The sequence below is a fragment of the Mustela putorius genome, unplaced genomic scaffold, assembly GCF_011764305.1.
Source record: "Mustela putorius furo isolate JIRA1106 unplaced genomic scaffold, ASM1176430v1.1 tig00537227_pilon_pilon_pilon, whole genome shotgun sequence".
Taxonomy (NCBI): domain Eukaryota; kingdom Metazoa; phylum Chordata; class Mammalia; order Carnivora; family Mustelidae; genus Mustela; species Mustela putorius.
In genome coordinates this window covers 30,597,034-30,621,187 of record NW_025422368.1, presented here as the reverse complement: position 1 = coordinate 30,621,187, position 24,154 = coordinate 30,597,034, and the positions used below count along the sequence as shown (strand labels likewise).

Here is a 24,154-nt window from a genome sequence, read left to right as displayed (position 1 = left end):
AGAGAGCATCCACCGATGAGAACTCACTTTGCAACCAAGTGGACAGAATGACCTGTCCTGCAGATATCAACCTGCCTCTTTTCTTGGCCATCCTTGTGCTTACAAAATGGATCCAGGATAGTAGTGGTCACAGTGGCATTCCACAGATGGAAGAGATGCCTGGGCTTATAATATGGGCTTTGCCTCTATATAGCTGATTTAGCACATTACTTCTAAGTTTCCAACAAGCCAGTGTTAGAAACGGAGCCTCTACCCTGGACATAGCATCACTTCTTTGGGGACTGAGTGTGTGGATAACAGGAACCTAGTTAAATGCCGGCACTCTGATTCTACTCTTCCAGGATTCTATCACCTGCACTGATACGGAGGAGCACAGTTCGATGGCAGCATCCCCACTGCCAATTCTGACCTGTAAGCACAGCCACTGTTAAGCTTCTCAAAGTTGTCTGTGCCTCCTCGCTTCCTTAGTAATAAAAATGCCTCTGAATGGTCCCAAGCAACACAGCAAGATGGCAGGTTCTTGGGTCAACCTGCACCATATCAATTCTAACTCCCCTATCTTTATGAATGTTCTAAACTAGTTTGTATTCTACCACACGGTGTCTTATTATTTCCACTACTTTTACTCTAGTGTATCCAGGTCAGGCTCCTGAGGAACAGCAAAGCTGCACCAATGAGCTCTCGGTATCACTCCTCCAACGCGTAATCATGACTCATGGTAACACCACGTCAATGATTCTCCCCTTTGCAGCTGAATCTTCTGTACTACCCTCTACTCAAGATTCTCTTTCACCTTTGCCCCCAGGGTCCTGCCAATACATGTTACCCAACATATGTACCATTGCTTGTGCTCCCAGTTTAACTTCTCGGAGACCTAACCTTAATTTATCAGTGATTTGGCTGAAGTTAGGTCTAGGACCATGACTTGAAATGGAACGAGGCTAACCGCAGTGGTACTAAAGTGGGGGGGGGGGGTAAAAGGTTGATTTCTGAAGGAAACTGTACTCAAAGAAATCTGAGAAGGCCCAAATGTCTGTCTAATATGGTGTTTCTTTCAGGGCAATAAGGTCTTCAAGCTTATATATTTAGCAAACAGCATTTATTTTTTTCTTTCCCTGTGATGTATGGATCTCTATGTGAACTAAAATCAACTGCTCTTTTTCATATGAAAAGCTGTATAAGTTAATTTCTCTATGATAATTACCCTTCTTAGCAAAGAATACAAGGAGAGGCAGAATTTTTCATCATCAGACCAAATACAGACTACACCTACAGGCAAGGAATTTAAATCTTCAAGGCCTAAGCTATAGGCAAAATAAGTAGTATGGGTAGTAAGTAATATCCAGATGTAAGCAATATCAAGGACTCACTGAATTCCTATAAAGGCATTTTCAAAATTAAATTCATGCATTTCTACTAAATTGTGAACTTCTACAAATTTATAAGTTCAGCACTATAACACATTAACTATATGAAATATAATTACATACTTCATTCAAAAGAAATAAATAAAATAAAGGTCAACTGAGGCCTCTGGAATGGTAGTTTAATAACATTATTAAGCAGAGTTTATTTGGCAAGGCAAATCGGATAGCAATGCATCAATAAGTTATAGCGAATGCTATTCTGTGTCATAGAGAAAAAGGTTTCATGTGAAGCAGAGTATATAGACACAAACAACCAAAAAGGCAAACTGTGTATCTGAAAACAAAGCTATGGCTTATGTTCGGCCATTTCACTTCTCTAAGAGAATTATTTAAAAAAAAAAAAAAACCTGCATACAAAGGATAAATTTCATGATCATGTGAATATTTGAAACTCTCTGATATAATAAATCCCCTAGGATAACACATCTGCTAAACAGATTTCCGTCTCTTTCCAAATACATTATTGATCAATTTAGCCATTGATTTAGATCCACTGGGTCTTCTCTTTTCTTTGAGTTTGAAGTTTGTCAGGATGTCCTTGATAATCCTGATAAACATCATTTCTACCTCCAGAGACTGCTCTGCTGCAGACAATTCACAGAACTGGCATCGGTTATCCAATGCCAGCTTCTGCCCTTCTTCCCAGCCAACCTCTCGTACATGACAGAGATCTTGCTTGTTACCAACCAAAAGCACGGCTGATTCCACAGCTCTGAAATACAGAACACAATTCTGGCAAGATTATTTTGCATCTTTTTTTTCTCATTAAGTGTATATCAAAATGAATTACGGACCAAAAAAAAAAAAAAAAACCCCATATAGATAGATAGTGTGTGTGTGTGTGCACACGCACACATGAGTTTGTGTTCCATACAGTCTTATATATGTCAATGACACATATCCCCACTTACTTGCAAAAATTATTTTAGATAGAACGTAGTGTGTGACACAGAAGCGGCAAGACTCTTAAAGCATAGTATCTGCACTGATATAAACCTATTCTTGAATTATGGATCTGTTTACTAATAAGGCATGATTGTTACTCTTCCCACTTTCAATTTTCCTATATGTAAAACAATGGTAAAATAACACTCATTACACAGAATTCTCATAGAGATTAAATTAAATGATGGATGTAAAAATACCTAGCACGGTGACAGGCAACAAAAGATGCTTACCAAGTATTATTTTTCATTTCCTTATCAATTGAAAGAGAAGGACTAACTAATGTCTCTTTGCTGAATAATTACTGTAATTTAACAATTTAGATATGATTTCCCCAGAGAAAATACTACTCAATACTCATTGCTGTTTGTTCTTTGTTAATATCCATTATACCATACTCTAGAGAAAAATGTTATGGTCTCAGGACTTTGTAGAATTTTTCTATTTATTTAAGCAATACATTTCTTTGTTAAGATAATATCTTCAGCAAATATCAATGTATTCTCCTTGGTTATAGTGACACATTTCTAAAACAGAATTTCATTTGAAGGCTATAGTAAGACAACTAGTCCTCAAATGCCATGGAACTCTGCCAAGTTATCCACTTGAGGGGAAGTATGGACAAATGCAGTATTCAGCTCTATCTGAAGAGATACTGTCTTTATATTCTGCTCAAAGCTGGCTTTATTCACATGATGATGTGAGTGGTGAGGGGAAAAAAAAGCACAGTATGTAGACTTTTCAGAGTATTAATATCTTTTTCTGTGTAATTCAGAAAATTATGGTAAAGGATTAATGGGAAAGAGTAAGTGAAATATTTTGAAGACTGAGTCACAAATATCAGATGCAATTAACAAAAAAAATGTAACATATTTTGCTATTCTAGTCTATCTACAGACTGAGAACCGGAAATGCTGAAAAATACTTAGTACATTAATAAAATTGCCTGGAAAGTATCAAGTATAGGTGTTTTCACTTTTATATTTTTGATTATTCTTAAGTGATTCTTTTGATTTGGAGGAATAGCAAAAGAAGTTTATTACTATAACTTATCTAAATCATGCTACTTAAATGAGGTATTTAATGTTTAAGACAATGGAGTTCAAAAAAATCTGTATTATTAAAGGAAATCAGAGCTGTGAGGTATGTTAGTAAAATCACATCCTTTTCTTTACCATGTTTCTACCAGTTTTATAATCAGAAAAATTATGTCTAGAGATTAAAGTGGTTTTCCTAAGGTCAATCAGATATAAACAAGAATATATGCTGATTGACTCCAGGAAATACCCTTGATCAATTATTATCCATGTTTTCTTGATAGGGGGCATTAAAATAGATATAAAACACATATACACATTTTCAGAACTAATACTGTGTTTATTGATTCTCAGATTAGAATGTCATTTCAGACTCTCAGGGCAAATCTGATCCAGAGCACAAAGAATCTATTGTAGCAGCATCTTGAACAAACATCAATATTTTAAATGCAAAAGGCTAAAACAAAAAATAAGGAAAGCTAAGTGGGAAATTCATATGGTTAAACTTACACCTACTAATACAAGAAGGGTTTAAGAGACAGTTCTGTCTTCCTTCAAGCTACTTGTGTCAAAACAATTACAATGGGAAATCATTGATCAGCTCTTTATTTTAGGAGGTGAAAGAAAAATGTATTCTCACACTTAGAAATTATAATGGTTTGACTCTTCAGTCTATTTTGCTTTGATAGATTGAACAACCCAATGACTAGGAATTGGATGCCAAATGTAATAAATTTGGATTTATTTAGTATCCTTAACATTTCTGTGGGAATGAAAAGAAAAGGTTGCAAAGTGAACTGTCTTGTATACAGAGGCCCAGGGTTTTGCAAGTGAGTGTCATGTTAACAATAGAATCTGTCTTGTAAAATAGCCATTTACTCAGAGCAAGTAACTGTTTATGTCAGCCAGGATATAAAGTATTCTCATCTTATTCCTTTTACTACATGTGTAACTCCTGTGGAATGGAAGGTGAATTGTTCAGGGCTGTTAAATTTTGTAATTGGAAGGCTGTATTAAACTCTTCCTAATGATGCTTATAGCTATACGATGATTTACTCAAAAGAAAGGAGAGAGGAATGAAGAATATCTTACCTTTTACAATGACTAGTTTGTGGCTCCCGAATTCTGTAGATCAGTGCTTTTGCAAAAGCAAATGAGGACCTGTCACTGATGTCATACACAATAACAAACCCATCTGCCCAGTGCAGCTCACTTGTGAGGGAAAATTTTGCTTTCTGTGGCTGAAAACAAATCAAGCACATTGAAACTGGTAGTACAGTCCACCTGCATTTTACACCTTAGACAATTAATTAATGGAAAGCCCATTTCACCTAAAAGAGACATTAATAAGCCAAAGACTGATGATATTTTCTAAACTGTAGTTTCCTTCATTCTCTCTTCCTTATCACCCTTTCTTTAATTAAAAGTGACTAAATGCTTAAAATAAAGAGAAAGTACAATAAGGTTTTATTATCTATCTCATGTGCAACTTTTCTTTAAGAAAATATCTTAAATTTTTTGAAAGTTGGATAAGCTGTAATAAGTGCCCTTTGAATTAATATTGTTAATATCGTTAATATTGATATTGTTAGAATATCATTTTGAAACGAGAAAATATTTTCTATCAGTATTAGCAAAGGGGTTATCTACTGATTTTTGATACTAGATTTAAATCAGAGGAAAAAAAAAAAAAACCGGTAAGGTCTAGCTAAGAACATTAAAGGGATGTTTTACATAACTAAATGAATCTGTGTCCTGGAGTTGTTTTTTTTATTTATTTTTTTTATATATTTTTTAAAGATTTTATTTATTTGACAGAGAGACACAGCGAGAGAAGGTACACAAGCAGGGGGTGGGAGAGGGATAAGCAGGCCTCCTGCTGAGCAGGGAACCTGATGTAGGGTTAGATTCCAGGACCCTGGGACCAGGACCTGAGCCTAAGGCAGATGCTCCCGCTGAGCAGGCAGCCGAAGCCCAGGACCATGGGATTATGACCTGAGCCGAAGGCGGATGCTTGACCAACTGAGCCACCCAAGCGCCCCTAAACTATTAACTTCTAATAGCTATATTGTGAAATCCTAGAAATATAAATGCAGTCTGATATCGCTATTTGAAAGATATTTGTACTATGGTAATTTTTGTCAAAACTTTACAGAGAAGCTAGATAATGGAATTTATAATATTAAAAATAATCTCTTAAAACTTTAATTAAAATTGAGAATAAATTTCAGTTTTAAGATTGGCAACTTTATTTTCACTAACTCTTCTCCAATCCTCTTCAAATCATGATTGAAAAAATAAAATAAAAGCATATTTTGTTTTACTTACTTGAGAACAAGGATCGTATATTTCTAGATTCAGTTGCTTCCCTTCCAAATACAAATGCTTGCTATAGATAGATTCTGCAAAATATGCATATATTTGTTGCAGTATGGAAATACTCCAGAATAAAAAAAAAAAAAAAGGAACTCATATTTGAATCACAATCTTGCAAATGCAATTGGTTATCTTCTAATAGAATAGTACAGTGGCTTTTTTTTAAATGTTAGTGGTCAAATACATGTATTTGTTTTATTTGTTCATATATATGTGTATATACATATGTGTTTGTGTACATATATATATATTTCTTACAAATAAACTTCACCACCATATCTTTTCAACTACATGCTATTGTGCTTATGAGTTATCTGTGTTTCTATCTAAGGTCAATGCATTCATTATACACTAGTTACCAATTACTCTGATCTACTGAAAGATATGACCCCACCAATTTTACCTCTTTCTTCTGCATCATAAATTTTTCTTTACTACATCATTATTAACAGCTGAATTTCTAACAACAATCCTTTAGAACACCCAATCTCTTCAACAATTGCCCTATTTCTCTGTTGGCCTTTTAGTTACATATCCAGCCCCCCCACCCTGTGTCCAATTTCTCTCCCCCAAGTTCTTTCAGTTATTCCAATCAGGCTTTAGCTCCAATAACTTAACTAAAACTGCTCTTATCAAAGTTATGGTTTTAGATTCAATGGGTAATTCTATATCTTGATCTTACGTGCCCTACTAGCATTAATACAGTCAATCACTCCTGCCTCTTTAAAAGGTTTCCTTCACATGGTTTTCAAAGCAACATATCTCCCTGTTTTTTTTTCTTTGTTCCTTGTTGATCGGTATTAATCTTTTTTATTTTTCCCCAACATATCTTCTCCCTCTCCAAACATGTGTCCAGTTTATGGATCTCTTCGCTATCTAGACTCCCTTGCTAATCTCATTCAGAGTTCTATAGAACAATTTTTGCTAAGGAACCCAATTTATATCGGTACCTAGACCACTTCCTTGAACTTCAGATACAAACAACTCCTGCAATTGCACATCTCCCTTTAAACACCAAACAGACATCTCAACCTGAAACACTCAAAAATGAATCTCAGCTCTCCCTAAAAAGACTGTATCTTCTAAAAAAAAAAAAAAAAAAAAAAAAAAAAAAAAAAAAAAGACTGTATCTTCTACAGTTTTCCATTCATTAAATGACATATCCATAACTCCAGCTGATCGGGTTAAAAGTTTTAAGTCACCCTTGATCCTGTCTTTATATTACCTTCCATATTTATCCTATTAAAAATTCCTTTTTAAAATGAAATTGGACCATTTCCTTACACCACACAAAAAATAGACTCAAAATGGATGAAGGACCTCATTGTGCGAAAGGAATCCATCAAAATCCTTGAGGAGAACACAGGCAGCAACCTCTTTGACCTCAGCCGCAGCAACATCTTCCTAGGAACAACACCAAAGGCAAGGGAAGCAAGGGCAAAAATGAACTATTGGGATTTCATCAAGATCAAAAGCTTTTGCACAGCAAAGGAAACAGTTAACAAAATCAAAAGACAACTGACAGAATGGGAGAAGATATTTGCAAACGACATATCAGATAAAGGACTAGTGTCCAGAATCTATAAAGAACTTAGCAAACTCAACACCCAAAGAACAAATAATCCAATCAAGAAATGGGCAGAAGACATGAACAGACATTTCTGCAAAGAAGACATCCAGATGGCGAACAGACACATGAAAAAGTGCTCCATATCACTCGGCATCAGGGAAATACAAATCAAAACCACAATGAGATATCACCTCACACCAGTCAGAATGGCTAAAATCAACAAGTCAGGAAATGACAGATGCTGGCGAGGATGTAGAGAAAGGGGAACCCTCCTACACTGTTGGTGGGAATGCAAGCTGGTGCAGCCACCCTGGACAACAGCATGGAGGTTCCTCAAAATGTTGAAAATACAACTGCCCTATGACCCAGCAATTGCACTATTGGGTATTTACCCTAAAGATACAAACGTAGTGATCCAAAGGGGCACGTGCACACGAATGTTTATAGCAGCAATGTCCACAATAGCCAAACTATGGAAAGAACCTAGATGTCCATCAACAGATGAATGGATCAAGAAAATGTGGTATATATACACAATGGAATACTATGCAGCCATCAAAAGAAATGAAATCTTGCCATTTGCGACAACATGGATGGAACTAGAGCGTATCATGCTTAGTGAAATAAGTCAAGCAGAGAAAGACAACTATCATATGATCTCCCTGATATGAGGAAGTGGTGATGCAACATGGGGTCTTAAGTGGGTAGGAGAAGAATAAATGAAACAAGATGGGATTGGGAGGGAGACAAACCATAAGTGACTCTTAATCTCACAAAACAAACTGAGGGTTGCTGGGGGGAGGGGGATTTGGGAGAAGGGGGTGGGATTATGGACATTGGGGAGGGTATGTGCTTTGGTGAGTGCTGTGAAGTGTGTAAACCTGGTGATTCACAGACCTGTACCCCTGGGGATAAAAATATATGTTTATAAAAAATAAAAAATTTTAAAAAATTCCTTTTTATCCTATCTTTAAAGTCTATTTTGAATTTTTCTGTTCTCATCATCTCTATTGTTAGAATATCATTATATTTTGTTTAGATTATTACAAAACCCCTCCTATTTCATCTCTCTGCTTTACCCCTCTCAATTCCCTTCTCATGCTTACTCTATTCTCAACATGGGAGCAAAAGGGAACCTTGTACCCAAATCATATCACTTGTCTGATCAACTCTCTCCAAATCTCTCTTGGATAAAGCAAAGCCTTTAAAATGGCAAAGAATGGCCCTCATTGTCTAGTCCCCCACGACTTCTCTGGCTATTTCTCTTGAATTTTTTGCACCTAAGCTACACCATCTTCCATACCATACCTCAACTTTTTCAGAAATTTCCTGCCTCAGAATTTTGATAATTGTTCCTCCTGCCTGCACATAACCCCACAGATATCTTCATGGCTCAGTTTTCACCACCTTTATGTCTCTGTCCAAGTGTCACCTTCTCAGAGAAGTCTACCCTAACTACCCAATTTTAAATGGCCACATACCATACTAGTGCCAGTCCCCCATGCTGTTTTCTTTTTCTTCATAGCATTTATCATGTGACATAACTTAATTTTTTAAATTGACCCTCCCTTCTGGAATCTAAATATTATGGAGGCTTAGATAATTGTCTTTTTTTTGTTCTCTGCTATAGCTTCTCTACCTAGAAGAGTAACTGGGACATGGTAGGTGCTCAATAAATATTTGTTAAATGAACAAGGGACTACCTTTCTGTAACTTTTCCTCCAGGGTTTAATTTAAGACTTACTTCTCTTCAAAATGGTACACTGACAAAAATCGTGTCCCACTCTGGCAATGTAACCCATAGTTTAAAAAATGTAGCAAGCATTTGGGAAACTAACTTAAGTGGGTTAGGGATGAATATTAAAATCCTTCTAGGCTACATTTAATAAAATCTGTTATAGTTTAATTAAACCTTTAAGTACATTTTCAGTTCCTTTTAACTTCATAGGTTTACTACTGACTGTGAACCATAAAAGTTCCTTCTAGAAATTTAAAAACATCTACTCTCAATTCAAAAACTGCCAGCAGGGGTTACAAACTCTTAACTTTTTAGAATTTTATTATTTTTCCCTTCTGGTCTTCACTTACAAGATGAGGTCATTTTTTCTGTTTTGTCCTTATGCAAGAATAACCTTTTGCTCATCTGATTACCTTTTCAAAATGTCTCAAAGTCTTATTTTTTTTAATGAAAATGTACCAGCCAAAATTGTATATACTTCATTTGTTTACATACCTTTATCTTATTAAAGATTAATGGGACATTTTGTTGTTGCTGCTGTTATTTTTAGGTGTGGTTTTATTTATGTTATATTTTGCTTTGTTTTGTTTTCTGGAACATTTTTTCATGCCTGACTCCTACTTTGTGAGATATATATATATATATATATATTTTTTTTTTAATATTTTATTTACTTATTTGACAGAGAGAGAGAAATCACAAGTAGGCAGGGAGGCAGGCAGAGAAAGAGGGGGAAGCAGGCTCCCTGCTGACCAGGAAGCCCGATGCAGGGCTCAAACCCAGGACCCTGAAATCATGACCTGAGCTGAAGGCAGAGACTTTAACCCACTGAGCCACTCAATATAACACCCTATTTTGTGTTATATTGACTGAGGTTTTTGACCTGAGAAATGAAACAATAGGAATTTCTCTTTCTATGTATTTCTTTTTAAATCATTTTCCAAGCACTTTCCCTAACATATTCACAATGTTTTATTACTGAAATAGTATCTTAGATACATGTAGAAAGCAATACAATACTTTAAAGTTATTTTTAAAATTCTCTAGAAATGTTACCTCATGAATGGAGGCACTAAAAAATATTTTTTAGTGGAGGGAATTATTTCTCATGGAAAAATACACTTGCAATGATAACTTCCTAATACTCGAGGAATTATTAAACAAAAAATCAAAATCATTCTCTTTTTTCCTAACTCTTTTTTTTTTTTTAAGATTTTATTTCTTTATTTGACACAGAGAGAGAGATCACAAGTAGGCAGAGAGGCAGGCCAGGGGAGGCGGGGGTGGGGAGCAGGCTCCCTGCTGACCAGAGAGCCCCATATGGGGCTCGATCCCAGGACCCTGAGATCATGACCTGAGCCGAAGGCAGAGGTTTAACGCACTGAGCCACCCAGGCGTCCCATCCCTTTTTCCCAATTCTCATGTTTGTTTGTTTTTAATAAATCTGTTGTTCTTGTTTAAAACGCAAAAACACTTTTCCCTCATGCCTTAAGTCGGGTGAGATATTAGTATCATTATATTGATTAATTGCTGAGCCAAAAATATACTCAAACTCTGGCAAAATTCCTCACTTTTATTAATGCCCCACTGTGGTATTTCCCATATGTCATGCTAATTCTGATCAAAATGAATTTAGAGCAGAGTTAGTAAAATGCTTCTAAGATTATATTAAGGTGTTCTGGCACCTGTTTTGAATTTCTCTGAAACTTAGATAAGCCACCTACATAATTATGATATGATCTTTAATCAAGGCATAATTTTCCTGTTATTTTCACACAGTTTTACAATTAAAATAAGCTTTTTTTTGTAGTTCTAGTACTTTTATAATTAATTTGTCCTTATCTTTCAACAGATGTTTATTTAATTTCAGAACTGTTTTATAGTTTACAAAATTATTCATACTCACAGGCTTTACAATATTGGGGGAGGGGAATCTCAGTTTCAATGTTCTTCTAGTTCTAGCCTGAAACAAACAGCCTTTCTAATCCATCTCACTTAACATCCAGTTGGGTGAATTTTATCATATAAGAACATTCAATTCAAGTACCTATTTTGGCATTTCCAACCAGAACCTGTATAAATATGTTGCATAAAATTGCAACAATGGAAAATTCTATCAAAATGCTTCAGTGATCTTAATTGCGGTTTAATTAAAATGCTGACATTTTAAAGGTGAAAAAAAGTCTTGAGTGGTAACTTACCAAAATTAGAGGCATATTCTCCAATGAATCGCTTGGTAAGAAACCTTACTGTGAGGGCTGCAAAACAAACATGCTGGACTTAGGGGTTTTTTTCTGTTTTAGGGCACAGACAACTTAGCTATGTACATAAGGTTTTATCTTTCAGCTCAAAAATTACCAAGCATTAATGCATACCTTAAAGCTTTATTAAATTCTAGTCTAAATAATAGTCAGCAAGATTTTCACTGTACAACCATAAAGATTAAAAGACTAGAAAGAAAGTGATCTGCCAATTCAAAACACTATGTAATTAATTTATGAATGCGAACAGGTAAAGCAGCTTACTTTATGTAAGAGAGACAGAGTTCTCATTAAGTTTGAGACTCAAGAACTATAACATCTCTTTATATTCTTGATTGGATTAAATCTGGCTCCAAGATGCTGCGTGCTAATAGTGACAAAGACAAGACCAAGCATTTATGGCTGGTTGTGAAGATACTGGGACTTCAAACTCCAGGACACCCAGAAAAGGACCTCTAGTGTCAGTTCATCTTGTTCCTGCTCCTGGGTCTGGCCAGGTGTATGGCTCAGGAAGTTCAGGTAGCTCTGTTGGTGGTGTCCTGACCATCATGATGGAACAAAAACGAAATCCAGTGAAATAAAACAAATCCAGGGCTCCCAAAGACAGGGTACCTGTTGCTCAGTCCCCAGGCATCTATAAAGCCATGCCCATCCTTAGTTTTTTCACTCTAATAATGTTGAATTTAAAAAATAATTCAAGCCACTGGACAACAGTAAATGCCTGGGGGGCTCAGTTTGTTAAGCATCCGACTTCAGCTCAGGTCATGAACCGGGCTCCTGGGATCGAGCCTGGAGCCAGGCTCCACGCACAGCAGAGTCTGCTTAACTCTTTCCTTCTCCCTCTGCCCCTCCCTCTGCTCATGCTCTCTCTTTAATTAATTAATTAATTAAAAATCTTCTCAAAAATCCACAGATCTCCATGAACTTTCCTCCACCCTTAGTCTCAGAGCAGAAGAATCAGTTCAAGACCATTGTCTGGCTACTAGTGGATGTGAGGGCCATGTATGGTGGAGTGACAAGTAGGGGGACAGTGATGGAGGGATTTACTATTATACCTGTGAATTTTAAAAAGGTATAAATTAACACATATCTTTCTCAAACTGCCTATAAATTCTATAAATACACAGTTAATTGTATTATTTACTCATAAAAATGAAAATTCCTAATGAAAAGTAATATGCATAATTATATAGCTGTATCTATCTATTAGGTCCATATATTTCTTTCTCTTTCTCCTCTCTGAACCATGATGCCATAGGAAACAACACCACTCACCAGATTTGCCTGTTCCTTCACCACCCAAGACAGCAAGTTTCACATCATTCATCTTGTCTTCCTGCTCCTGTCTTCTGGAGCTATACTGACTTGAGTCCAGCATGCGCTTTTTAAAGTACTTTTTATTAATGCTGCTATCATTTCTCTAAGGCCAACTCCGCCCCATAGTCCTATCATCCAATAATAACTTTAAAAAATGTTTTCCTGGAGTCTTTTTAAACATTTTTTAGCTAAGGAAAAAAAAAAAAAAAAAACAACACTGCAGTTACTGTTTAGACTTAAAGTCTTCTTAAGTCAATAGTTAAGAATTTCTAGACTAAGCTAAGAAAGCTTAGCTCCCAATCCTCTATTTTTATGTACACAGAATCTTCCTTTCCTTAGGATGTAGAAAAATGATTTCATTAAGAAAGCTTTTAGATGATGAGTATACATTCCTGTAAATCTACTTAGATTGGATCAGTTTTGATTTTTCTATTAATACGTGAGCCTACAGCTTCTTGAGCTTCTTCTGTGAAAGACAAGGGGAGTAAGTTCACTCAGTCATGAAAATAAATGAGAGAAGGAAGAGGATGGCTACCTCAAATGTATTAGTTTAGGGTTAACAGCAGGGCACACAAACATCCAGCCCGTGTTTTGGGGCTCATGGGAGTCATGTGAGGCTCTGAATGAGATATGTGGACACAAAGGGTTTTACATTGTCTTTCCTGATAAACAATTCCTCTCTCTTTTTTAAATTCTATACCAATAGACAACAGTGAGTTTTTGGAGGAAAAAAAAATAAACCAAGCAGCTTCATTTTGCTTAAAAAGCAATACACAGAAACCTACATTTCCTTCTAGAGTACTTAATAATTAGGAAGAACAGAAATTCAAAAAAAGGAATAAGATTTGGAAGGGGTATTGTGATATACTTTACTCGTGCTATGACCTAACGAGATAAATTTAATACGCAAAATGATGGGTCTTTCATACTTTTAACCACTTTTCCCTACCACAAATCCCTGTATTATTTTCTTCCCTTTCTCTTTCCCCATTTGTATATGTATGAATTGGATGGTTGAGAAATAAGTACAGCAACAAATACAAGAATTCAATCTTATCTACTCAAGTTTGAGGCCCCAGTAAAGGAGTTCCATTTCTAAGCTGGGTTGATCACAGGTATATAACATGATTTTTTTAAATGCATTTATTTAACAAATGTTGAGTAACTGCCACTTTTTATTGAAGTTATGTTGGGTTTACAAGGTCAACAATTATAAAGAACTTTTGGCCTTAATGAAGCTACAGTATACTATGATGAAAAATGAAACAATTATAATTATAATAAACATGATCATGGCTAAAATAGGGCTCTAACCAAAGGCTGGGGTAAACTGTGCAGTGGATGGAAAGGACTTCAAAAAGTAGATAAAGCTTGAAACATAAGCAGAAGCTTGAAATCCAGCAGAAGAAAGAAAGAGTGATTGGGGATTAGGGAGATGTATCTATTCCAAAAGAAGAAATATATTCTGTAAAGGAAAAAAAAAGGTAAAAGAATGTATGGCAAATGGCAAATTGTGAGATCAACAAAGTAACAGCTGAAACAAAATTTTCATTTCATTACAAAGTATAAAAAAAATTTTAAATGAGCTATGTTCTCTTTAACCCACGCACCTATCTTAAAAGAAACAAGTAATTATTTTTTATTAAAAAATTAAAAGTTTACCAGGGCATCTGGATGGCTCAATAGGTTAAGCGTTTGCCTTTGGCTCAGGTCATGATCCCAGGATCCTGGGATCAAATCCCCCATCCAGCTCCCTGCTCAGAGGGAAGCCTGCTTCTCCCTCTCCTTCCACACCTCCCCTTGCCCCTGGCTCATGCTCGCTCTCTCTCAAAAAAAAAATAAATAAAATCTTTTTTTAAAAAGGAAGTTTACCAGATGATTTATTATACTATGGAACTGGGTGTTTCCCCCTCTATTTGGAGACATTCTATTCTTATCTTCTTAAGAAAGTTCTGATCACTGCCTTTAGGAAGTTTAGTGTATCTACGGATAGGAAGGAAAAACTTACTAACTTCATGGTACGCATGATATTGAAAACACTATATAGATGGTTATCAAAATACCTCCATTCTTACACCATATCCTCCTCCTTTCCACTTTTACTGAATTCCAAAAATAATCTGACCCAAAAAGCAGCCTATTGTTGGAGGAGAGTGAAGTTATAAACCAGAGTAGAGAGAATATAACTATGTACATACTTTTCTAAGAAACAGAATGTCTATATATGTTTGTGGCCTCAGGTAAAGTGTGCTAAAATATTAATATTTTGATAGACATATTACTTATACTACCGAGAATCCTCTCCCTTTTCCCTAAATATATATTTATTCACAACCAAAACAATATTAGTTTATTACTTTATTCATTTATTGAATGAAAATAACATTGAGTGTCTAATATGGACTTGACTTATTTTTAGTGCTAAAAACATTTTCGTGAACAAAATACTTGTAGATTCTGGTCATAGGTGATGGACATTAAAATAAAAAAATAAGGAGCTAATTACACATCAGGTGTTAATTAATTCTATAATATTAATGTTTAATTTTTGTTTTTCCGAGGTCAGGTTAACCAGCCCTTCTCAGCTAATCTCATTTCCCTGTAATTTCTGTTAGAATAGATGCAGAGTTTCTCCACCAATTGTTTCAGATTCAGAAGGGTGGATTAAATAAAAGCTCTAAGGAAAGAGAATATCTTTGTTCCATTCTTCTACTCTAGAACCTTAAAAGATGGGCTACTTCCCATCTCATTTTCTGTGTCTATCATAATCTAAACAAGACACGAATGGTACACATGTACAAATAGTAAACAAATACATATAAATACAACGTTATTTATTAATATAGATTCCCAGGGCCTAAGTATATTAGCAAATCAAATCCAGAAATGTTATTTAAAGAGCCAATTGTCATGAACTAGTAGAATGACAAGCTGATTGAACAATAGGAAATTTGGTAGAATTTTCCAATACACTGCACCAAGATAAAAGAGAAAAACTATATGAATAATATGCAACCTAAAGCATTTTATGGAATTTAACAGCCACTTAAACAAACAAAGAGAGAGGCCTGGGTGGCCCAGTCAGTTAGGCATCCAACTCTTTTTTTTTTTTTTTTTAACTTACTTATTTATTTTGAGAGATAGAGAGCTGCCATGTGAGGCAGGGAGCAGCAGAGGGAGAGGGACAGACTCTCAAGCAAACTAAGATTCTCCCACATAGGGCTCAACATGGGGCTTGATCTCACAACCGTGGGATCATGAACCTGGGATCATAACCTGAACTGAAAACAAGAGCTGGTTGTTTAACAGACTGCGCCACCCAGGAACCCCAAAAGTCGACCTTTTGATTTTGTCTCAGTCATGATCTCAGGGTTGAGGGATACAGCCCTGTGGCAGGCTCCCACTCAGCAGAGAATCTGCTTGTCCTTCTCCCTCTATTCCTCCTCCACTCCCCAACAAATCACTGATGCTTTCTCTCAAATAAATAAATAATAAATAAAATATTTAAAAAGTAAATAAAAAAACCAAAATATTTTATAATCCAGATATGAGGGATTTCTTAACTTTATTAAGGTTATATATTTTTTTAAATCAAATATTAGAAAAATAACAAATACCTATAGAATTATTACTCTTAATATTCCTCTGAAGAAAGTATTTTGTCTGTTAATTTTAGCATAGAACTGGTAGTCCTACTCAACACAATGAGGGGACAAATCGCACATATGAAAAAGGGAAGACAAATGGTTATGATTTACAAATGACATTTTTTCCTTAACTGTATTATCTACATTGTTAGCACACATAAAACCATTCAGTAAGATGACCAGGTAAAAGATAAACATAAAAACAGTAGTTCCAAACGATAAAAATAACAACTAACACATGTTTAACACAGTGTATAACAGGTAGTTTTTAAAATGCTTTCCAAAGGGGCACCTGAGTGGCTCAGTCGTTAAGCATCTGCCTTTGCTCAGGTCAAGATCCCATAGTCCTGGGTTCGAGCCCTGCATTGGGCTCTCTGCTTGGCGGGAAGCCTGCTTCTCCCTCTCCCACTCTCCCTGTTGTGTTCCCTCTCTCGCTGTGTCTCTCTCTGTTAAATAAATAAATAAAATCTTAAAAAATTTAAAAAAATGTTTTCCAGGTATACTACATTTAATCCTCTGAGAAACTTCAAGTAGATACGTTATTAACTTCTAATATAATAGAAACCTAGTCCTTTTCACAAAGAAAGGAAAAAAAGAAATAAAAAGAACAAAATCAAAAAAGAATGTATAATATTTCTATGACAAATTCTCTGTTCATTGAAGTTTATGAAATAAGATTTGAATACATGGACAAGCAAATATGAAGATCCAGTGTTGTAATAGTTACCAAATTAATCTAAAAGTAAAATGCAATGAAAATTAAATCCCAACAAAGATGTTTCAATTTAATGTAGAAAGCTTATTTGGGAAACGAAAATATGCAAGAGTAATTGAGAGATTTTTAGGCAAGAGAGTGACAAAATACCTTTCCTGAACCAAATAATAATAAAAAAATACTATTTTATTAGAATGGGATTGATATGCTCATTAATAGAATAGATTTTTGAGTATAGAAACAGAGTTGATTATGAATATAACATTTTTGATATGTTATTTTTTTAAATTGTATAGATGCTATTAGAAAAAATCATAGAATAAGTTATGTGTGTACCTCATACCATGCAGAAAAATAAGTTATGAATATTAAAAATCTTAGTCTGAAAGTTAAACTAAGAAAAGTTACATAGTTTTTGACATATATATGAGATAATCTTTCAAATACTGTAGGGAGGGAACAGTCTTCTTAAGAAAAATATACAAATACATAACAAAAAATATATACCAAAAAACCTATCTAATAACTTCATAATTTATTCTTTAAGTGTTGGTTATGTTCACCCCATGGGATGATTGACCAAGTTATGTGAATTTGTAGATTTATTAATAGCAAAGTAAGTATCTAGATACAAATGGATTCTTTTAATCAGAATTGAGGGTTTGTTTGTTTTTGTTTTTGTTTTTTTTACCTGAAACTATACACCATGTTACTGAAGGAAATAAAATTCTAGCAGGAAACAAACAAATGTTTTTAAAATGGAATTACTTCTGGATACTTTTATGTGATAATATGGAAATTTTCAGGAAAGAGTAGCTTTTTTTTTTAAAGAAGAAAATGGTATTCTTCTAATCTCACAAAGCACATGTTTTCAAACAGCTAAGAGATTTAAACTGCATCGAGAGTGTTCAGGTGTTTCCACATTATGTTGGGGTTAGGTAAGCAATCTAGGGGGAAAATTTACAGAAAAAAAGAACATTTGATTGCTAAGCTCTATCTCTCTTCTGTTCCAAAAGCACTCTATGCCATGTATCATGACATAAATAGCACAGATAGCATTCTCAGCCAGAGATTAGAGGCAATTTCTCTGCAATCACAAATCCTCCAAATCTCTTGCAAAGAAATTATTCAGACCCAGACATTTACCTAACCAAATGCTGAAGCTATTGCAATTGCTACAAAACCTCGGTTAGTATTAATAGTGGCTAGAATACACAAATTTCTATTCAATACTTTTTTTGGCTATAATATATGTATCTTAGAACTAATAATTGCTTAGTTCATCAATTTATATTCTAGCAGTTTGCTCATTACATTTGCCCACATAGATTTCTTTTTGGTATGTGTGATTCCTTTTTGATGGATTGGCTATTTATCTGAACTTGTATGTGAAACAGATTGCATGCAACAAAATCACTCCCACATTATTTGGTCTGGGAAGACTATTTTTAGAGTCTATACCTATTTATGGTTATAGTTCTTGGCTTATAGCCTCTCAAGTGTCTTTGCTTAAAATTTAACAAATCAATCTGAATACTGAACACCAACCTAGTCTACAAACTGCAACAACTTGGGTTTACCCCTTCTTTTCCCTTTCCTCCCCTCATGCCTCAGCTCCCTTACCCTTGGTGTGAATGTGTCTGTCTCTCTTCCTTTATTGTTGACTGGTTTTAGGAGTTTTCAGATGCTCTTCTCTATCAGCAGTGTTCTAAAACTTCACACCCTTATTTTCTGGAGCATGTCATTGTTTTCATTCATCGTACTGTCATTCCTGTGGCCCTCTCGATCTAGAGATTCCTGCTTCTCAGTTCGAGGAATTGTTCTTGTGTCATTCCTTTAACAATTCATTCAGTTCTATCTTATGTGTTCTTCCTGGTTGAAGCTGACGTTAATCAGATTTTTAAATTACAAGATTGATTTGTGATGAATGGCATCTTCTCTCCTACAGACCTGTTCTATATTTTTACCTTCTCCTTTACAGCTTATTACAAAGATTATACCTTGAGTATACATATAAAAATACACACACACACACACACACACACAATTTTTAAGAGTTCTTTCTTATTTGCAGCTATTGTATTGAAATATTGTACACATCAATTTCAATTTAAAGAAAAATATAAAGTTTGATACATTCTTCAGTAGAACTTGAATATATAATCCCTATCATAATTAACTTCACGTTTATGAACCAGTATTTTTCTAAGTTACACTGCAATACATAACAAATACATGATTTTTACTATAGATGTACTGTATTTGTGAATTTCAGTTAAACAAGGTAAAGAGGCTTATATCATTCCCAAACAATTAAAAAACTCAGTTGACATCATTAATAGAATTGACCTATGACAGTTATGCCTTTATAATTCGTGGTGATGCAACATGGGGGCTTAAGTGGGTACGAGAAGAATAAATAATTCTAATCACTTTTAAAACAAGTTTTGAAAGATAATCTTTCATTTCAGTATCGTAGTCTAAAGAAGAATTTTATTCAATATGTGATGTTTGTAATTGACTAAATTACATGGGCCTGCTTTTTTTTTTTAAAGAAAAATAATAAATACCTCACCAATTTGCAAAGGTTTTCAAAGCATGTGTGGGACTAAATAATTGAATGCCTCTGCTAATTTTTCTCAGCGTGTATACTTATAATTGCAATTATCTTTTCAAGGTAAATGATTCGGTATTTATTTTACTCTTTTAAATTATTCTTGAAGTGTTTATTGTTTCATAAGGTTTTAGTTTCCTGCTATGTTTATAATAGTTGAAACATGATAGCTAATAGTAATTACAACTCAGCCATCCGCCCTCTTTCTCTTTTCTAAAAATGTCTGTCAGTTTTTCTGCAGACACTGGTAATTTTCGTCGAAGCTACTTTAGTTTTTGTCAGAAGTTTGCAAGTGAACTAAAATTTTAGTTAGCTCTTAGCTCTCTCCCTAATCACTTGAAGTTGGTCAGTAGAACATAGTGACTATGGTCTTCAAAAACAGTCGGTCTCTGTAATGCAGCTGCTCTAACAGGAAGCTTGAGTGAGCAATGCGTGGTTTACTTCACTGAGTGCACATTCTGCAGAAATAGGACTTTGAAAGGCTGAGCAATGCAGATGTGAGAAGGATACGTTACTCATATTTTCTCAACTCCTTTCATTACCCTTTAGAAATAAATATTCCAAAATTAAATTTCCAGAATTCAAACTGAATCCTACAATTAAATGGAATTGAATGAATAAAAAGTATGATTCCTCTGAAAGACTGTTATAAATAGACCTCAAAATATGTAATGGTTCAAACAGAAGAAAAGCATATTTCCTGCTCACATAAAATACTAAATATGTGTTCCTGATCAGTGAAACAGCTCTCATCCAACATCTTCAATGCCTGGCTTCCAAACATCCTGCCCCCAGAGGCAGTGGAAAGGGAAAGGGCATGACAAATCATGTGTCGGAGGTTTGGGGGGACTAACCTGGAATAGGTGCGCCTCGCTTCTGTTCACATAAACTTGAATCATAAATGAAACATCAGCTGTTGCCTCCTCTTGGGTCTCACATGTGCTCGCCTTTGGACTTGAAATTATGCCATCCTTTCTGGTTCTTGGGCCTTTGGGCTTGGACTGGAACTACACCATTGATTCTCCTGGATCTCCAGCTCACTGACTATAGATCCTAGTACTTTTCAGCCTCCATAGTCATATAAGTCAATTTCTTATAATGTCTATATATTTTGTATATTATTTGTATATCTATATAGATTTCTTTATACAATATATTATATATTATTTTTATTTAACTATTATATATTATCTTTACATAATATACATTACATTATACATTACTTATATAAATTATGATTATATATTATGTATTTGTATACATATACATAATGTATACATTATTTGTATATATATGTATTTCTTGATAGATAGGTAGATAGATAGATAGATGGATGGATATCAGGTCCTATTGGTTCTATTTCTGTGGAGAACCCTAATGTGATTTCCAAGAATTAATTTTATTTTCTCTAGTAGCATATTTCAAAATGTAATTTGCTCAGGGTTACACAAAGGGTAAACAGTGAAGCAGGTGGGCTTAAAGTCTGCAGTCTTTCCACTATAACACACCACCACCCACCACAGATCTCTCCTTTTCCTGTTCATCTGATCTTATGTGAAACAGCGTTTATCTTTTTCAACTTTTTTTGGTAAGATTTTGATACTGTGCTTTAGCCTCAATGATGTTATTCCAACAGATTTATGATATGTGTTTACGTGTGACTTTTTTTTTTTTCTTACCTCATCTCACTGGTAATTTTTTTAAAAAGTTGTGTCATTAAAGCACTATCTCTTTATATTCATAAGCATAAAGCCATGGTTAATTTTTAAGATATCCTTCTATTTCCTTTCTCATTTTAAGTAAATGTATTTTTTTTTTCGATTTGGCCTTATACCAAGTATTTTCTTCTATGGCTTTTACTACTGTGAGACCATGACTTCCTTACCTTTTTGCTGATTATGTATTACCAAAAAAAAAAAAAAAAGCTATGTCCTACGTTAGTTTGCTATGGCTGCATAACAAATTACCACAAACCGATAACTTAAAACAACACATATTTATCTCAGAACTTCAACAGATTGGATCCAGGTAGCACTGTTCAATTGAATTTTCTGATTTAGGATCTCACCAGACTGCCATCCAGGTGCATCTGGGGTTGTGATCTCCTCAGTAGCCCTGCTGGTAAAAGAGCTACTTCCAGTCTCCCCGCAGATAGAGAACTCTGATTCCTCTGTTCGGTGGTGGTGCTGATAGTGGTGGTGGTTGTCAGCCAGGGCCTCTCGGTTCTTGGATGTCCCCCTTGATTCTTTGTCACTTGGCTTTGTCCATAGCCCTTGCAGATAGATAGATAGATGATAGATACTGATCTAGTGTTTGTGTGTACCTTATATATATTTATCTTGTAACATAATTCTAGGACTGATAATTCATCATCTTTGCCATAGTCTAGTAATTAGAAGCAAATCATAGGCCCAGCTTGCACTTACATAAGATGGGACTCTCTGGGGATCACCACAGCATGTATCAGTCAGGTGTCCTAAATCTCTATTTGATGCTTGTTCTGAACAAAGTATATCCTTATTTTCTTTATTGATAGATGCAAAAATTGATGGTGGTGATTAGATCACATTTCACATTACTAGATAGATAAGCAGGTGTGGATATAACTGTTATTTAATGTGTGCCATATAATTCTGAGTCAGTACTCTCTGTATAATCCCATTAGCCAGTTTTGTCTTGGCATTTTTATCCTAAGAAAATGAATTAATAAGTGTTTGAAATAAAAGTATTATTTCAAATAAGCATTTGAAAAGTCAAGTATTTTTATTTGCATTATTTCACTGGGGTCAGAAAGTAAGCCACACTGGCTGTGAGTGCTTCGGACAGTGAGATAAGCATATACTATCTTTCTTCTTTATTCCCACTGGGTAAATCATCTACTTTGAAAATAAAAGAGCAGAATTGCCTTCATTTCAAAAGATCAAGAAATACACATTGAGTTCTTATTATGGGCAAGTAAGAAAGGAAAATGAATGAAATCATCCATCTTTTGGCCTTGAAAAGTTTTCATTTTAGTGAGGAAAAATTAACATCTACATATCAAGTACAAATTGAGGTAAGCACAGGGTGCCATGGGTGCCCAGATAAGAGAAACCTAGCTACATTCTACAGGGCAGGTGTAATAGGCAGAATAATGGCCCCTTAAGATATCAGGTTCTAGTTAATCTGGAACCTTGGTAAATGTTAAATTATATAGAAAAAAATCATTTGCAAATGTAATTAAGTTAAGACTCTTGAGATGAGGAGATTATCCTAGATTATTGGAGTGGGTCTTAAGTGGGACCACAAGTCCCCTTGTAAGAAGGAGGCAAAGAAGTATTTGACACAAAGGAGAAGACAATGTAACCACAGAGATGAAAACCAGAGTGATGTTGCCACAAGCCAAGGAATGCTGGCAGCCACCAGAAGCTGGAAGAAGCAAGGAATGGCTTCTCCCCTAGAGATTCTGAGGGAGTAAGACCCTGCTGACACATTGATTTCAACCCACTGAAATGGATTTGGGGCTTTCAATCTCAGGAACTATAGAAAATATTTGTATGTGGTTTTATACTACAACCTTTGTGGTAATTTTTTACAGAAGCCATTGGAAACTAGTAGAAAAGTTTACAGACAGAGGGATCAGCTTTTTAACAGTCATGAAGGTAGAAAGTGGGTGATACTACTGGGCACTGAAATACCTCTACATTTCTTGAGAGCAAAAAAATGAGTAGAAATGGTGGGAAGTGGGGCTCATTCACAAACCAAGTGAAATTATGGTGGTCTTATATGGCATGCTAAGCACTGCATCTTATAGGACATCAATAGTTATCAAGAATTTTTAAGTAAGAGAGATGTCTGGCTGGCTCAGTCAGCAGAGCATGGGACTTTCGATATCGATATTATAAATTCGAGCCCCAGAATTGGGACATCTGGGTGACTCAGTCAGTTGGGCGTCTGCCTTTGGCTCAGGTCACCATCACAGGGTCCTGGGATCAAGTCCCATATTGGGCTCCTTGCTCAGCAGAGAGCCTGATTCTCACTCTGCCTGCTATTCTCTCTGCTTGTACTCACTCTCTCTCTCTGACAAATAAATAAAACCTTTAAAAAAAATTAAAAATCTTTTAAAAAAAAGAATTTTAAAGTAGGAGAGTAATGCATTATTAATAAATGTTCCATTCTGGAAAGTAATATAAAATATGGTGTAGAAGTAGAAAAACAAAGGAGGTAGCAACAGCTGTTCCAAGGCTACTTTGAACTCACAAAGGGTCTGAGTAGAGTGGCAATGAGATCAAGGAAATATTGTTCAAGAAATACTTAGTCAATGAAAGTTTTAAAATCAGCAGGATTTAGTGATTGTTTGTCTGGGGAGGTGGTATGAGAAAGAGAGAATAAATCTAAAGATGGGTACCAAGTTCGGACTTCATATGATTAAATCAACAGTGGTGTCACTACCAGAGTATTTACTGTTGTTTAATTTCACTATGAGAATCAGGTGGAAGGAGCAAATACTTACAGTTTTGGACATGTT

At 35.1% G+C, this 24,154-nt stretch overlaps 1 protein-coding gene across 2 annotated transcripts; it reads right to left on the bottom strand.

Annotated features, from left to right (window-relative positions):
• Nucleotides 1-1,525: 1,525 nt before the first annotated feature.
• Nucleotides 1,526-12,836, bottom strand: RERGL (RERG like). 2 transcript variants are annotated; one of them, XM_004755745.3, is made up of 5 exons: nt 12,630-12,835; nt 11,295-11,351; nt 5,738-5,811; nt 4,502-4,650; nt 1,526-2,139 (listed from the first exon to the last, which is right to left on the bottom strand). In XM_004755745.3, the coding sequence occupies exons 1-5, from the start codon at nt 12,730-12,732 to the stop codon at nt 1,857-1,859; spliced, it is 666 nt and encodes a 221-aa protein (XP_004755802.2). In that variant the 5' UTR covers nt 12,733-12,835; the 3' UTR covers nt 1,526-1,856. The 2 variants fall into 2 exon arrangements, with proteins under 2 accessions (XP_004755802.2, XP_004755803.2); XM_004755746.3 differs by lacking the exon at nt 11,295-11,351 and having other exon boundaries at nt 12,630-12,836.
• Between the last annotated feature and the right edge of the window lie 11,318 nt (nt 12,837-24,154).

Coding starts and splice junctions, on each gene's coding strand:
- RERGL (XM_004755745.3), bottom strand. CDS start 12,732: ATGCTGGACTCAAGTCAGTATAGCTCCAGAAGACAGGAGCAGGAAGAC. Junction 5,812..11,294: donor AGAATATGCCTCTAATTTTG/GTAAGTTACCAC, acceptor CATATTTTGCAG/AATCTATCTATAGCAAGCAT. Junction 2,140..4,501: donor CAAACTAGTCATTGTAAAAG/GTAAGATATTCT, acceptor TCTGTATTTCAG/AGCTGTGGAATCAGCCGTGC.